Source organism: Temnothorax nylanderi, unplaced genomic scaffold (genome assembly GCF_030848795.1).
Source record: "Temnothorax nylanderi isolate EJ_2023f unplaced genomic scaffold, tnyl_v1.0 TNYL_tig0190_pilon, whole genome shotgun sequence".
In the NCBI taxonomy this organism is placed as follows: Eukaryota; Metazoa; Arthropoda; class Insecta; order Hymenoptera; family Formicidae; genus Temnothorax; species Temnothorax nylanderi.
In genome coordinates, this window is record NW_027249252.1 from 104682 (window position 1) to 120567 (window position 15886).

Consider the following 15886-nt stretch of genomic DNA (forward strand, 5'->3'; position numbering starts at 1 on the left):
TTACTTCGCGGAGAAATAAAATTACATATGTATCTTAGCGAACGCTCAAGCAAATCGGAAGAACGAATTATTATGAGAAAAATAAATCGGCGCAATTAACGTCAGAACGAAAATGTGCACGTACTTGTGGCGACGGTCGTGCGCCCGTTATTATTTCGATGTAGTACACTTCGATGAAATCCGAGAAGCGAGCATGCGCGATGGACTCCACGAAGAGCGGATCGTCAACGACGTCGAAATCATGCAACAGCAATGCAACGCTTGATACATCGCGGAAGCCCGACTTCGCGAGAGGCACTCGCGATAACTGTGCGCGCGTGACATTCGCGTTTTGGCGAATAAATGTCGCGAGAAATGCGTAGCGGATTCGAACGCGATTCAGCGATCGCCGCGGCGCGTTTCTTAACTGACCGCCCGCGCCGTTCGCGTTCGCGGCGAGCCACTATCGAAGAGCCATCTCGCGAATCTCGGAGCAACGAGTGACCGAAGCAGCGACAAGATGGCCGTAGTTATTTCACATGAAAAAAAATTCGAAATATGGGCCGGTTTCATCAACGTCGATAAACTGCAACCTTCGATTGAACTCACTCTTCGTTTCTTTTTAAGGGGGACAGTTAGGAAAAAAATGAAGAGTGAGTTTAATCGAAGGTTACAGTTAATCGATGTTGGTGAAACCGGCTCTATATCTTAATAAATATTAGAAATGGATGAAGTAGCGAATCGCTATGAGAAATGTGATTAGCGCAGTTTAACTATAAAATGAAAACTCGCACGCGCTTTGCAATAATTATCGCGTTTATTGCTATTCCGATGAAATGTGCAAAGAGAATGTGTCCGATGGATCCTATATATGTAGATATAGAAGCAGATCACCAGTTTGAAATCACAAAAATAGCTAAGGTAATTATCGAATACGAGGATATAATTTTTACAGAAAGCACTCGCGATAATTATTCGCGTACGAGATTCGTTTTTAGACAATAAAAATTGCAGAAAATGTGGAACGGATTCGAATGCGACTTTGCGGTTGTCGTGGCGCATTTCATGACTGTCCGAAGTCCGAATTGTCCGAAACTCCGAAGTTCGAGAACTATTGAAGAGCCATCTCGCGAATCTCGAAGTATCAAAAGGTCGAAACCGCGACTCCGCGAACTAATTATGATTAATGGCCTAGTTTACACCGATCACGTGATACGCGTATTAAATAGTAAATAACTAGTAAATTAGTTTAATTATTGGCTGATCAGCTCGAATATACTATTTGATACGCGTATCAGGAGATCGGTGCAAACTAGGCCAGTAATAATGGCCTAATTTACACCGATCTCTTGATAGCGTTTCGAATAGTATATATTTGAGCTGATCAGCCAATAATCAAACTAATTTTTACTATAGTTATTTACTATTTAATACGCGTATCAAGTGATCGGTGTAAACTAGGCCAATCAAAATCATTATTATAAATTAAATTATTATAAATAATATTAAATAACTAATTATAATTTATTAGCAATTACTGTAACCGTGAGTTTGTCTCATGTGGAAACTAAATTCAAATTATTTTAATTATTATTAAGTGATGCAAGAAATAATGAATTATTACAAGAAATTTATGGCCTAGTTTACACCGATCTCTTGATACGCGTATCAAATAGTATATTTGAGCTGATCAGCCAATAATCAAATTAATTTACTAGTTATTTACTATTTAATATCAAGTGATTGGTGTAAACTAGGCCAATCAGAACTATCGGATATGTTGGAAACAAGATCGAAATATCGAAATGGCACGTTCGAAATAGCGATTTCCAGTCGTAAAATTTAATGTAAAAATAAAGTAAAAATTTGATTATTATTATTAATAATAATAATATCATATACAATATTTACATGCCGAAGAATTTTTGTTTTAGCGTGGGCGGTAATTTCTCCAAGAGCGAAGTAGGATTTACCTCTACCGCAACCAATTCTTCGTCGTTCAACCAATTTAAGTAGACGAGATGCTGCAAATATTAAAATCATAATTCTTTCTTTTTCTCTTTCGCACTATCAATTATTTAAAACAGATACTTAACAGTTCTAATTAACAATGTTACCTTATATTTCTTGGCAACTTGGAACGTATGTTGAGAGCTGTACTGTGAGCTGGAAATTGAATTGCTATCTTCTGCGTTTTCTCCATTTTCACGCTTAGGAATCTTCACTTCTTTATCTAATAATTCACTATTTTTATTGATAATATATACGCTCGAATCGTCCTGCATGATTATGATATTTTCGTTGCGCGGATCGAATATGATGTTCGTTATCGGGAATGGACGCGCTAGCCATTGCTTCGATAATCGATGTTGCAAATTGTTAGAAAACTCTGTGTAGGTCTTCGTAGGAATATTATATTCGACGATCTGAAAATCAATTATCGTTTGCATAATTATCAGTAAGATACAAGAACATCTTAACATCTTGAAAAATTAAGAACATCAATTGTACTCGTTCCAAGATATTAATTTTAGAATTGTTGTTTCCAGTCTTTCAATTTAGATCATATGATTTTTTTTAACATGCCTCATTGTACGTCTTAAAATTTAATACTGCCCATATCAAAAGGTAATAAACTGTAGGACTTCATAAAGTCTGTACGAACGGATAATTCAATAACGGAATTATAGAGGCAATTACGTGTAACGTCGTCGCGTAAAAATAAAACCACAGTAGCAGTTAACAGTAAATTGCGAATTTTTACTGCCGCAAGTCATTAACGTTGTACAGTATTTTACGATGGTACATATTCGAAGTCGGTCATTATTTTAATGTCGACGTATAATGCACGATGCGCGTATTACTCATTTTAAATCGTTGTATATGTAGCACGCTATATTTACCTTATGATCGGAATACACTATGACCAGATTGAGTGTATTCTTCTGCACGGCGATTGCCGTCGGTGGACAACTGTAATTGGGCAATTGCCATGCCTTGAGTGATTCTGCCGTTACACCGTCAGCGATAAAATACACGGCGATTCCGCGTTGTCGGTCCGCGCATACGAGATACCTGTTGTCTGGAGAGAAACAAACGAGACCAATATTTTTAATGGATTCCTTCGTCGTCTGGAACGACCCAATCAGACTCAAACTCTTTTTAGCCACTTTGAACAGCGTTACAGTGTTCTCACTGCCATCGTTGTTAATAGCGACAAATAACTTGCCGTTTGGACTGAACAACATCTTTTGTATTCGGTTCATGGACAAATCGGTATCGTTTCTAGACAGCTGAGCATCTCCTTCCACCACGTCAAAGTTGAACACTCTGACGTGAGTGTCTGTCGAGTACACGATTGTCTTAGAGTCCTTGTTAATAGCGCAAGAGATGATGCTTTCGTCACCCTTGGTCTGTAATTGTAGCAGTTTTATAGGTTCTTCGTCTAATTGATGCAGCATGGAGGAGCGTACTAATTCTGGAGGATCTTTAGTGGCCGAACCAAGTCTCCATAGCTCTAAATAGCTTGCGTACCGCAACAAAATACATCTAGATTTTCGGCAAATTATGGCACAGGGCGGTTGCAACAGTGGAGGATATTTTACAAGATTTTTTGGTGGGTAACTGGACACAGCAAGGTACCCGTCTACTCCAGCCGAATAGAGTTTTCCGCTAGCTTCTACGAGTGCTCTGACGTCGTGAACGTGTAACCTTCTCTCGATTCCTTTCACCCATTGAGGCTTTCCACTTGATTTTAGAATAACTTTGCAAAAGCTCCTCACAACTGGGTCTACACCCGCGCAATATACCACATTCATGTCATGCGACAAGGTAATAGATAATATATCCGCTGTATGGCTTTCATGAGACTCTATTAGGACTCCCATTTGTGGATCCCAGAAGCATAAGAAGCCGTGAGAATCGCCGGATATTATTATATTGTCATCAGTGACTGCGAGGCACCAAACTATCGTGGTTTTCTTGATATTGCTTCTGGAAGTTGTCATTTTATGTATCGCATGTCCAGATATGGCACTCCATACCCTGATGGTGTCCGTGGAACCTGTATAAATCATCTCGCCCGTGTTATCCCACTTGATACACAAAATTCTGCCTTCCTGCTTATCAAATATTCTCTCATAAATCAGTTTATTTTTATACACAGTGAAAGTATTGATGTATCCGTCCTCCGTGCCAACAGCCAAGCGAGTCTTTTCTTGGTTCACATCCATGCACCAAGCTGCTCCTCCTATCACCATGGCTTGGTGCTTGATACTCAGCGTTTTTAAATCATACTCGACTACCGCACCCTGTAGACCTGTCGAAAACAGTCTAGAATCGATCCAGAGGATGCTTTCCACCGAGTTCTCAGCATGACCGGCTATGGTACACTCAACAAATGGTGCGTTCTCTACATTCCAGATTTCTATAGAATTGTTGTTCCTTCAAAAAGGAAAAAGGAATTAGAAAGTATTCACAAAAAATTCACGCGCGTGATAAAATCATGAGTTTACCACATAAATGTTAAATGTATAGTCATAAATAAATGTGCTGTCTAACCTTGCGAGGGCTAACTTTTTCGTTTTTGATTCGTGACACAAGCAGGTCACCGATCTCGGCTCCAGGTTGTAAAATCTTATGTTGTGTATACGATACGAAGCCATAATTGGATGTTTATTCTTATAATTAAATCTAACTTCACATACAATGGAATATATTTGATGCGCTTATAGCAAACATAACCATAATTATCACGCACGTGGATGGCGCGAGGGCGCGACTTCATGAAAAAATGGTAATGTCTCCATCGTCTCCATTGGGTAGAGCAGAGAGAAACCTGACCGGCACATGGTTCATATGTATATAGTCGAGATGTGATTGTCGGTCCTTGTCTAACTCATCTTTAATTTCCATATAGGTAGTTTAGGCCTGTTTAGATCATATAGAAGTGTGAATTTTAATTTTAGGCAATGTAGCAGTCTGTATTTTAAACTTCTAAAATGTAGGGTGATCGACCTCAATGTCACCTCTCTAATTATCTAGGACTCCAGCCAAGAGCCGAGATGAGAGTCAGACGAGATGAATAGATGAGTTAGACCAAGTTAGACAAGGACCGACAATCATCTCGATTCTGAGTTTGGACATGAATCATAGCATGGACACAAACCACGTATGTATTATTACCGAGCGAAACGACGTTGATTTGCACTTTCTCAGATAGCGCGTTGGAAAATGCATTTTCAGAAAGAACAATAAAGGGATGGCCGCTCTCAGGTTTCTCTCTGATGGCGGCAACATTCTCGATGAACTTCGTAATGTATTTCTCTCAACTTTTGTTTCTTATCGAAATATATTTTCCTGATAACTTTGACGATTTTTATATTATATATAATACATTATTTTGCACGTATATAATTGTAATTGAAATAATAAATATTAAGAAGTTACAAATAATCTATATATAAAATTTGATTTTAAATTGTTTAGAGTATTCCATTACATTATTATTATTAATATACAATTTTAATATTACATAATAATATATAATTTTTCGAATATTTTCTGGATTAAATTCAATCTTTTTATCTTATAGTACATATATATATATATATATACACTACTGTTAATTTTTCTATTTTCATGGCTTTTATTTTGTAGGTATGCGAACTTTCCATAGTCGGTAATAAAATAATGATTTGGTAAGGCTAGGTAAAACGAAATTTATTCACGGTTGGACGACTTTAATAAAATCGCATCGGTGCAATCTTGTTTTGAATTATTAATTCTTTCTTACTCCGACTGTTAATATTACCGAGGTGACGTTAACGCGTAACGAGTTTTTTAGGCCATACTAAAGGGCAGTATTTATAGTCCAATCTTATATTTACGATCGTCTTTCAGCTATCGCTGAAATGACACTAAAATGTGCGTCAACGTTCCGAGAGAAATAGACACGTACTGTAATTTCATCCTCGTACTATAATTTCAGTTTACATCGCGACTCAGGGCCACTATTTGCAACGTCTGTTAACTTCTAACCGACTGTTAACTTTCGAAATAGCCAACTTCTATTGCAAGTTAGAAGTTAACAGCTGATGTTGCAAATAGTGGCCCTCCGAGTTTTACTATTTCTCGCATTAGCGTGAACGTTCTTCCTCGGTTCGCCGAAGAAAAATCCGGCCGGAAACGTTCGGGGACTTTTCGTGCGAAAATGCAACGTGGACGAAGATGCGAGCAACACGCAAGCGCTCCGGCGCGGCACTCCCCATTGTGACCCACGTCCCCAGTCCCCAGACCTGCGGCCCACTTCGCGTCCCTCGGATTCGGCATCGGCGGCGCACTTCAGTGACTTCAGTCGAAACGCGATAACCCGGAACTGAGGTTGGCTATCGGGTGTTTGTGGGTGTTTGTGTCACGGCGCGTGAGGTGCGATACGCGTGCGACTGCGTCGTCCGAGTAAAATAGTAAAATAGCGATCGTCCGGTCGCGCTACGCTACAATTTTACGTGTACGCCCACAGCAGCTAAAACCCGGGGGCACGACGAGTAAAACGGGATCCCGCGCGTGAAACGAGGTAAATACACTCATCATCCGCATCATCGTGTGGTATTCGGCAGGACGGCGATTATCGATTACGACTATTTCCGGATAGGACGACGGGTGACGCATCGAATCGTGTGACGTATTTACCCTCTCGCGTCGTCCCTTGCCGGAATACGGCCTCGCGCGAGTCCCTTCAATTCGCTGCACGTTCGCGTGCGTTGGCGTGCGTTGGCGTGCGTTGGCGTGCATAAGGAAACGCCGACCCGTAATACAGTGCCGGGCACTGTAATCACGGTGGATTATACCGCGGCTCGATGATACGCGTGACGCCGTGACCTTGCCGTCGTGAAAAATCGATCTGGATGGACGGCGTACCGTCGTGTCGTTGCATGCGTTCGAAACGTTCGAAACGTTCGAATCTTCCGATTCCCTCTCGAGACGTTCTTCCTTCTTTTTCAAATATAACAATCGGGAGTCGTCGCGTCTACTTCATTGAGTATTGATGCTTATCACGGATGAATAATACTGAATATGTATACATATGCATACACGCGCAAACTCGCATGTATACATATTCGTGTATCCGTATGTTGGTACGCGCGCGCACCTGCGCGTACATTTTCCAGGGAAAGTGACAACACGTATTACAGATTACAGATTACAGATCGTTGTTAAATCGCGATAAACGCGATTACCGCGACGAGATATATATTACGTGTTATCTAGAAACGGCGATTTAGTCCTAATATAGTGGCGAGGAACAAGGAGAATACGCCCTGCGAGAACATATTCGGTAAATTGCACATTTGCTGTTTCGCTTCGCGGCTAAAATTATTGCGTTTTCGCGAGTAACCTCAGTAACCATGCGAAATCTCCTTGCATCATCGCCTTTGCATCACTGTCGTAAACATTAAGCTCTGTCGCTTGCTACAAAGTGCAACATCTGAAGTGATAAATACTGCTTATCAAATGTCTATGCCGTGTGTGTGTGTGAATCCTCTTCTTTTTATAGACCGAACAGTTGATGCGAACGTGTTAATAGTTAATATTCATGCCTGTTACTAACTGTGTGTAATTGAGATAATTAATTTGCTGGGTCCTTCGCCTTCATTTCTAATATATCACTACCAATTGTTACAGTATAATAATGACATGCTCACAAAATTATTTGGCGAATGTTTATTAATGAGTCATTGATTGACAAATTTTTCTGTCTGTTGTGATTATGAGTAATTATATGTCAGTTTCACATCGTGTCACTCTTTATCTCTTTCCTTGATAAGAGAGAGATAAAATTATTCAGTACTGAAAGACAATAAAACTGCAAGTACTGAAATATAAATAAAATTGAGACGATCTAGATACTTTTTATAGGTTATAGACTTATGTATGAGTCAGAGGTTCTACGTTAAGTGGGGACAAGTATAGATTTTTTTCAGATATTTGTCCATGACACTCCTTGAAAGTATAATATCTTTAATTCTTAATATCTTTAATTCTGTTGGGTATTTAACATTGTGCTTCTATATTTTTTACTCTTTATGAGGACTTTTTGTATAAGAAAACAATAAAGAGTATAATGTAATTAATATAAACTAAAAGATACAAGATTTTAGATATGTAAATTATAGTAAAACTTTCTTCAGGAATAACAGGAATATATAATATTTATTTTTTAATGAAAAAACTAATGTTTATTATTGTTTTTATCGCGGCGATTTATTTGTCTTTTTTAAATACAAAATATAAGTAATAGTATAATATTGATGTAAAAGTAAAGAGGATAAGTTTACTTTTAATAATTCTATAAATATTACACATTTTTAAGGTTTCCAATGCACATTTGTTGATCGGAGTTCCATTGATGTTCTTTTTTTCCCTCAAAGGAGGCCTAGTTATAATAATAGGTTCTTTTTCAGCTAAAACAAAACCAAAAGATGACAACTTGGCAAGCACCTGGTGCGGGGTTCTATCCAGGACAAGGTTCTGATCTTTTTCCTTCCGTTTTTTAATATATATTTTTTATTACTATATTTCATTATGTTAACTGTTATATTCGGGGTCCATATCAAAAGCCATTCAATATCAGCAGCTAGTATAATCACTTGCTTAAAAGGATATACACACATTCCACACACATTCGAAAGCACACTGTTGATATAATGATTATTTGTAGTCAACAATATTTGAGAATAAAGAAAATTATCTGCAGTAACATGTCGTTGACTGATTGTCATCATCGATATGACTCTACAGTTCATATACTCGTGTAATACATCGCGGCAAATTATATCAAGCACAATCTGCAAGTGTCATGAAGAAGCCAATTGCGCACACAGTCATAGAAACTTAATTTTATACATAAAACACTCACCATGTAAAGGTAGTGGCTGCTGTTACTGCACGGAGTTCCTCAAATTGTTACTGCTTATCGAGGTTACATGCGCATTATATTGTAACGTCAATAATATTTATGTTTCTCAAATTTGACTGTGCAGGTCCATATCCGTATCCTCAACAGAATCCTGGGTACCCGCCACCACAGGAAGGCTACCCATATCCTCAACAACCAGGATATCCACCGCCTTACTCCGGTGGAAATCCACCAGGTAGATATACATATAATTCAAGAATGTTATTTAAAACACCCTAAGACTGGGTTCCGATATTCACTGCAAATACTGAAAATCTATAGTCTACGTAACGTACACTATAGATTTAGTGAATATCGGAACGCAGCCTAAATTAATGCAGTTATTTGCTCATCGAGCCTACTATTTTTTTTTATAGGTCCAGGATTTATACCTCCACAGGGTCCACCATACGGTGAAGCGCCGCCGCCAGTTGGTCCAGAATTCGGAGGGATACCTCCACAACATCCAGGGATGTACGGGTCCGGTGCGTATGCGGAAGATCCTATGCAGGATGAGGTCAAAGGATTTGAGTTTAATGACAAAACTATCAGGAACGGTTTTATTAGGTAAATATCAGATATCATTCTTAAAAGAACTTGGCCCATTTTGGACTATCCGGGCCTAGTCATCAATCATATATAATTTTGTAAATAATAATAATAGTATTAAAGAAAAAATAGTTCTAGATTCTCAAACCTCCACCAGAAGCAGTTCTGACCTCCTAATGACGTCATTTCATTCGATGGCTCATCATCAGAGCTGTCCGGTCAGAATTGCTTCCGGCAGGGATTTGAAGATCTAAAATTATTTTTTCTTTAATATTATCCACCATTATTATCTACAAAATTATATATGATTGATGACTGGGCCTGATGGATAGCCCAAAACCCTTATGAAAATGGGCCAAGTTCTTTAATATGCTTCAAAATATATGATGTGAGCATATACATAAATATATATTCTTCTTTTATAGGAAAGTGTATAGCATTTTGATGTGTCAGTTGGTCATCACGCTTGGAATGATTAGCCTGTTCCTTTATCATAAACCGACACAGGAATGGGTTATGAGACACTCAGAAGTATTTTGGATCGCTTTCGCCATGACTATTGTTCTGATCATATGTATGGCTTGTTGTACCAGTGTGAGACGTAAAGCTCCGATGAACTTCATATTCTTGTTCCTATTTACATTGGCGGAGGCTGTCTTGATGTCTATAGCTGCATCAACGTACAAATCGGAAGAGGTAAGTTGTTACAATTTTAATTCCACTGTATAGATGTGTTCGAATAACTTTTGTACTACATTATTATGTAAGTTATAATATGTAACAAACTTGATGTCTCTACATAGAAATGCTTTTGCAGGTCATGCTGGCCGTTGGAATTACAGCAGCGGTTTGTCTAGGATTGACGTTATTTGCATTTCAGACGAAAATTGATTTTACCGGATTGCACAGTGTCTTGTTTGTTGCTCTCCTCGTCTTAATTATTTTCGGTTTTGTCGCAATGATCTGGCCCGGAAAAACTATGACTTTGGTTTACGCCGCGCTCGGCGCACTAATATTCTCTATGTATCTGATTTACGATACGCAAATGATGATAGGCGGAAAACATAAATATTCTATCTCACCGGAAGAGTATATCTTTGCCGCGTTGAGTTTGTATCTTGATGTCGTCAATATCTTCCTGTACGTTTTAGCTATTATTGGCGCTTCGCGAGACTAATTGATGTCAATTATGATGTTTTGACTTGTGTTACAATTACTAAAGAATACACAGTTTTTACTTACCGTCGTCCTGCTCTGGCTCTCCAAAGTTATTGTCCTGAGAGCGCACTGTAGGCGAATAAACAATGAAGTACGAAGGGGCATGTATTGGCAAGACTTTAATTTCTACGAAGATAGCTTTTACAAATTTTCAAAGATTAATATACACGAACAGCACGCTTGTATTCCAAGTCTTTTGTCTAGGTCTATAAGGCATAACGAAGTATTTCCCATCGTTTTGGGGAGAAAACCAAATGTAAATTCGTGTAACTGCTAATGTGTAGAATAGTATGTCATTATCATTATTATCATTATCATAAAGATGATTAATGTTGTTTCTTTGTCTGTATCATTTTGAGTAATCATCACCAGAATTGTTTATTAAGAAGCAAATAGTCAAATTATAATTTTGATTTTTTTATTTCTTTAAAAGGACTTGGATTTTTCCAATGTAATCAATGAATGTACACATCTAATTAAAAGTACGTAAAACCGATTATTAATATAATTGTTATAAATATATGATATGTCATAGTGTGATAAAAATCCAGCATTAGTTATAGTATTATATTATCTGGACTTGACTGTAACTCCAGGCAACCTCAAGAGATGCACCTTGTTGCCTATACATACATATATACATATATAGGAAGTTGAGATTGTGTTTATTCTTTGTTCATATTTGAATAATAAAACATACGATTACTTCTCTTGTATTTATAACCTTCTTTTTTTTATTCCAGATAACAGTGTAGATAATAGTATGTTGCGATTTGCGATTCTTTGTCGACAAACATGTTGACACTGTTACTCATGATAAAACAATTTCCATGTAATGTTACCTACCGTGACAATTCTATATATAACGTCATATTTGATGCGACTTAAGAGAAATAATTAGATGGAATAATCGTTATCAATACTTTTTACCTTAATAGCATTTTAAAAAAAGCTATTTTACTTACATATTTCTGCCTTTAATGCTCACATAAAAAAATGTCTACATATAATTATTTTTTATTTACTTGTCTGCAATTTTGCGTCTACAAAGCTGTAGATTCATTCTACGTAGAGTATATATGTGCGCGCGCGCATGTGTATGTGTGTGTGTGTAAGAAATAAAAACGACAAATTCGAAATTGCGAATATTTATATTTATAGTAAATCGGCCGTACACAAAACGGTAGAAGCTTTTGGTTTTAAATTCTCCCTAACTTAATATACAAATAAGCATGTGTGGTGCGATTATTCACGTAGGAAAGCGTCCAATGTCCAAAAAGATTATCAAGATTTATAAGCCGACAACACTCATACTCACACCACTCAACTTGGTAACAAATTGCAGCCTCGTAACAAACAACTTTTTTGTCCGTGCAACGATGCAATGTTTTACATGAAGCATGTTACATGAAGGTTCACCAGTGAAATCTGTGTTTTTCTTACCATCCACACAAACTTCCGTAAAGAAATTTTGTTTATATATCACACGTACAGTTATAGGTACAGTTACATATATCCATAAAACTGCGCGCGTACTTTTATACCTATTGACATTTATATAGGTATAATTAAAAACCTAACTTTTTAAATTATTGGATCAGCTAACAATTTTTTGTTAGCAATATCTGTTTCGATTGCAGCATAAAAAAAAATTGTATTTTCATCAGATCAGAAGTGAGATTGGATTATACCTGATCAGGCAGTGTCGTGAAGTGTTTCTGTTATTATGCTTTAAATTACGCTCTAAATCTATATCGAGGGATCTATCCCAAGTGGCACGAGCTGATATATAGTTCGTTATGCGCCGTTAAAATAAATAATATATAAAATTAGCAGCACCGATTCGAACTTCTCTCTACCCTTCGATCGACCGTCACTCTGTCGGGCGCGTCTTGTGGTTCCTTGCCGTGAGTCTTGTCCAATATTGCTTCCGCTAGTTCGCTAAATGCTCGATCGATATTAATATTCGCCTTCGCCGACGTTTCCATAAATCTAATGCCATGTTCTCTCGCTATCTATAAGCAAGAAAAAGATTTTGTTTGAAGAAACCATGCTTGAAGGGACAAAAAGTTTTATCGCGTTGCCCGTAATACACTAAAAGTTATATATAAAATATTTACCGCTTCTCCCTTTTCTGTACTGACAACGCGTTTTTCTTCCATATCACTCTTATTTCCTAATATCATTTTCTCCACATCTTCATTTGCATGCTACAAGAAATATTTATGGAAATTATTGTTACGTGTTTGTTTTAATAAATGTACAAATAAATTTGTGAATATATGGAGTTAAACTATACTTACTTCATCGATATTCCTCAACCACTTGACAATATTTTCAAACGTCTTTTCATTAGTGATATCGTACACAAGCATAATCCCCATAGCCCCTCTGTAATATGACGTGGTAATAGTGTGGAATCTCTCTTGCCCAGCTGTGTCCCTGCAGATAAGGAAGCACATAAATAACACAGATATAAGTTTAAATGTACACCTGACGACTTACCATATCTGTAGTTTGATTTTCTTTCCTCTTAATTCCACTGTCTTGATTTTAAAATCGATACCTAAGAGAGAAAAAAAACACAGTTTTACTCTTATATTCCATTAAACAAAAGGATAAAATATCTTAAAATATCTAGAAACTACATATGTATATTTTATCCATAATTATTATCACTATGAGAATAAAAATTCGACACATTAGTGGAAAGTTTATAGTTTTTACTTTTTATTCCCACAAAGTCATCTTTTGTGTATATATATATATATATATATATATATATATATATATATATATATAGAGAGAGAGAGAGAGAGAGAGAGAGAGAGAGAGAGAGAGAGAGAGAGAGAGAGAGAGAGAGAGAGAACAAGTTGTATATTATTTATAAAGTTAGTTACATCCTTTTTGCAACTTATGCAACGATGATATTTATATGCTCCGAACAGATGTGTGACTCCGCTAAAACCTCGCGAAAACAAAGTGCACCGATTGCTTTTTGCTCTCAAAGAAAAACACGCTGGTAATTACATCCTGATCGCCGTGCGTATGTACATACGTACGCCGCGTACACGCACGTGTGTGACTGTGTGACTCTCGCACACGGAAACGAGGCAGGCTCGGCGATCGGCTCGATTGCCGTCGATTGGGTCGGATTTAATGGAACGAGGCGCGACGGGGCCGTCCGTAATTTACACAATCGATGCGCCGCATTCTAACCTAATCGCCGGGGAAGGAAAACGCGAGTCAGGCTCGTCGTCGACGAGAGAAGCCTCCGCGATTTGCCGGCCTCTTCGATCTCGTATTCTCGTTCCCACTTTTTCCCTCGCTCTCGCTCTCTCGTTCTCTCGTTTTCTCACCTATCGTGGAAATGAACGTGGTGGAGAAGGCATCGTCCGAGAAACGGAAGAGTATGCAGGTCTTGCCGACGCCGGAGTCGCCGATGAGGAGCAGCTTGAACAGGAGATCGTAGGTTTTCTTCGCCATTTCGTCGCCGAGGCTGGCCCGCGTCGAGGAGTAGGCGCCGCGGCGGAGCGGAGGTAGTAAACAGAGTAAAAGGAGCACGGGGGCACGAGCTTGGTGCGGCGGTGGAGCTGCGGTGGCTCACGGTCGGCGGCTGGTTGTCGCGATCAGCAGTCAGCAGCAGCGACGATCCTCCGTACATCGAACGTTACGCACCGGTTATAGTCGCTCAAGGTCGAACGAGGGCGCGTCTCCCGACTCCCGACGAGCTGCGACGTACAGTATATACGTGTATGGACGCCGCGGACGTATCGTGCCGTATCATACGGGCGAACCGGTCGCGGTTCGCGGTGAGGCGGCGGACTATTAAAAGACGGCGCGACGTCACGCGACGCGGACGGCGCGGGCGGCGGAGTCGGCGGAGTCAACACGACGCAGAAGCGGCATCGGGGGTAGACGCGGCCCGCGGGGTGACTTTCGGCTCGGCACTCGGCACTCGGCACGCTCGCTCGATTTCTCCTTCTCTTTCTCTTTCTTTCTTTCTCTCTGTCTCTCTTTCTCGCTCGCTCCCTTTCTTTCTCTACACGGCGTACGCTACTTCGGACTTCGGAGCTCGGCCGACCGACAACGTGGAGAGATCGAGCGACGATCCGGTGTTACCGGCTGAATGAGAGTGCGACTCGCCGCGGCGTCGGTCGGCGCCGCGCCGTCGGCCGTCGGCGGTAGAGACCCTCGAATTAGGCCTGAACAGAAGCGGATTTATAATTTTTAGACGATGTTTAAGACATTGTCTTTAGTGACGCACAATACACTGCCTTGTGTCTCAAGTGTCTCTTAAACGTGTGTACAAAGTGTCAACGTTTGTAAGACTTAAATTGAGACACAAGACGGTATTGCGCGTTATTAAAAACAAAGATTTTTAAAGCATAAAACGTTGTCTTAAAATTATAAGTCTGCAGTCAGTCATATAAGTATCCTTCTCTCTTGCAGAATTTTGACAAAATCGCTTTATGGTCAGACTCTAATTCGAGGGTCTCTAGTCGGCGGTCTGATACTGCAGTATATATGTAATGGTACCCTTTTTCGACGGGATCCTACTCGCTATCGCGAGGGATCACTTATCTACGCCGATTGTGCGCGTCAGCGAGGGGAAAGGTTGGGCGTTCACGCGTAATCTACATCTACGTGTGTACAATGTTAACTATGTTTAACGTGTCATCTATGTAAATAATAAGTAATATATAGAGAGGATCATGTGGAAGAGAGAGAGAGAGAGATTTATATATTTCGTTAGAGAGAGAAATATTAGAAATTTATATATATAGGTATTTTGTTTGCAATTTTTGTTTTAGCGCTATTGTTTTAAAAATTAAAAACTTAACAATGCAGGTTTTAAAGATTTTGATTTTGATTCCTGTAAAAAAAGAAAATAAACATTATAACGTTGTGTGTATTGCAACTAGACAATATGTACTGCTTTTTGTCGTTTAAAAGCTTATAAAAATCAGCGTAAATAATATTATATTAATATCATGCGTTTTTATATCACCGTATAGTTGATAAATAAATTAAAATTGAAATGCATTTAATCTAATTTAGTTTAAAACTACTTTTTATTTTTGTAGGATCGTTTGCAAAAATACAGTTTGAGGAAATCAATTAATCAATCGATCATTAAATTTATAATTAACATTGTTTGTATTTTCTACATGAAAAAGGTGC

At 38.7% G+C, this 15886-nt stretch overlaps 3 protein-coding genes across 7 annotated transcripts; 1 reads left to right on the forward strand and 2 right to left on the reverse strand.

Annotated features, from left to right (window-relative positions):
* Positions 1-1833: 1833 nt before the first annotated feature.
* Positions 1834-5403, reverse strand: L(3)72dn (UTP4 small subunit processome component l(3)72Dn). Its single transcript, XM_071716683.1, has 4 exons — positions 4540-5403; positions 2883-4422; positions 2097-2405; positions 1834-2003 (listed from the first exon to the last, which is right to left on the reverse strand). Exons 1-4 carry the CDS (start codon positions 4641-4643, stop codon positions 1887-1889), a joined length of 2070 nt encoding a protein of 689 aa, XP_071572784.1. The 5' UTR covers positions 4644-5403; the 3' UTR covers positions 1834-1886.
* An 805-nt stretch (positions 5404-6208) lies between these two features.
* On the forward strand, positions 6209-11418 carry Lfg (Glutamate NMDA receptor-associated protein 1 lifeguard). 5 transcript variants are annotated; one of them, XM_071716676.1, is made up of 7 exons: positions 6232-6553; positions 7173-7315; positions 8442-8505; positions 9021-9131; positions 9313-9502; positions 9910-10180; positions 10302-11418. In XM_071716676.1, the coding sequence occupies exons 3-7, from the start codon at positions 8460-8462 to the stop codon at positions 10659-10661; spliced, it is 978 nt and encodes a 325-aa protein (XP_071572777.1). In that variant the 5' UTR covers positions 6232-6553; positions 7173-7315; positions 8442-8459; the 3' UTR covers positions 10662-11418. The 5 variants fall into 5 exon arrangements, with proteins under 5 accessions (XP_071572778.1, XP_071572777.1, XP_071572775.1 ...); XM_071716677.1 differs by lacking the exon at positions 7173-7315 and having other exon boundaries at positions 6209-6360; XM_071716674.1 differs by lacking the exon at positions 7173-7315 and having other exon boundaries at positions 6235-6553.
* Positions 11419-11834: 416 nt separating this feature from the next.
* Positions 11835-14796, reverse strand: Rab10 (RAS oncogene family member Rab10). Its single transcript, XM_071716680.1, has 5 exons — positions 14062-14796; positions 13208-13268; positions 13006-13144; positions 12823-12912; positions 11835-12717 (listed from the first exon to the last, which is right to left on the reverse strand). Exons 1-5 carry the CDS (start codon positions 14186-14188, stop codon positions 12532-12534), a joined length of 603 nt encoding a protein of 200 aa, XP_071572781.1. The 5' UTR covers positions 14189-14796; the 3' UTR covers positions 11835-12531.
* Positions 14797-15886: the final 1090 nt, after the last annotated feature.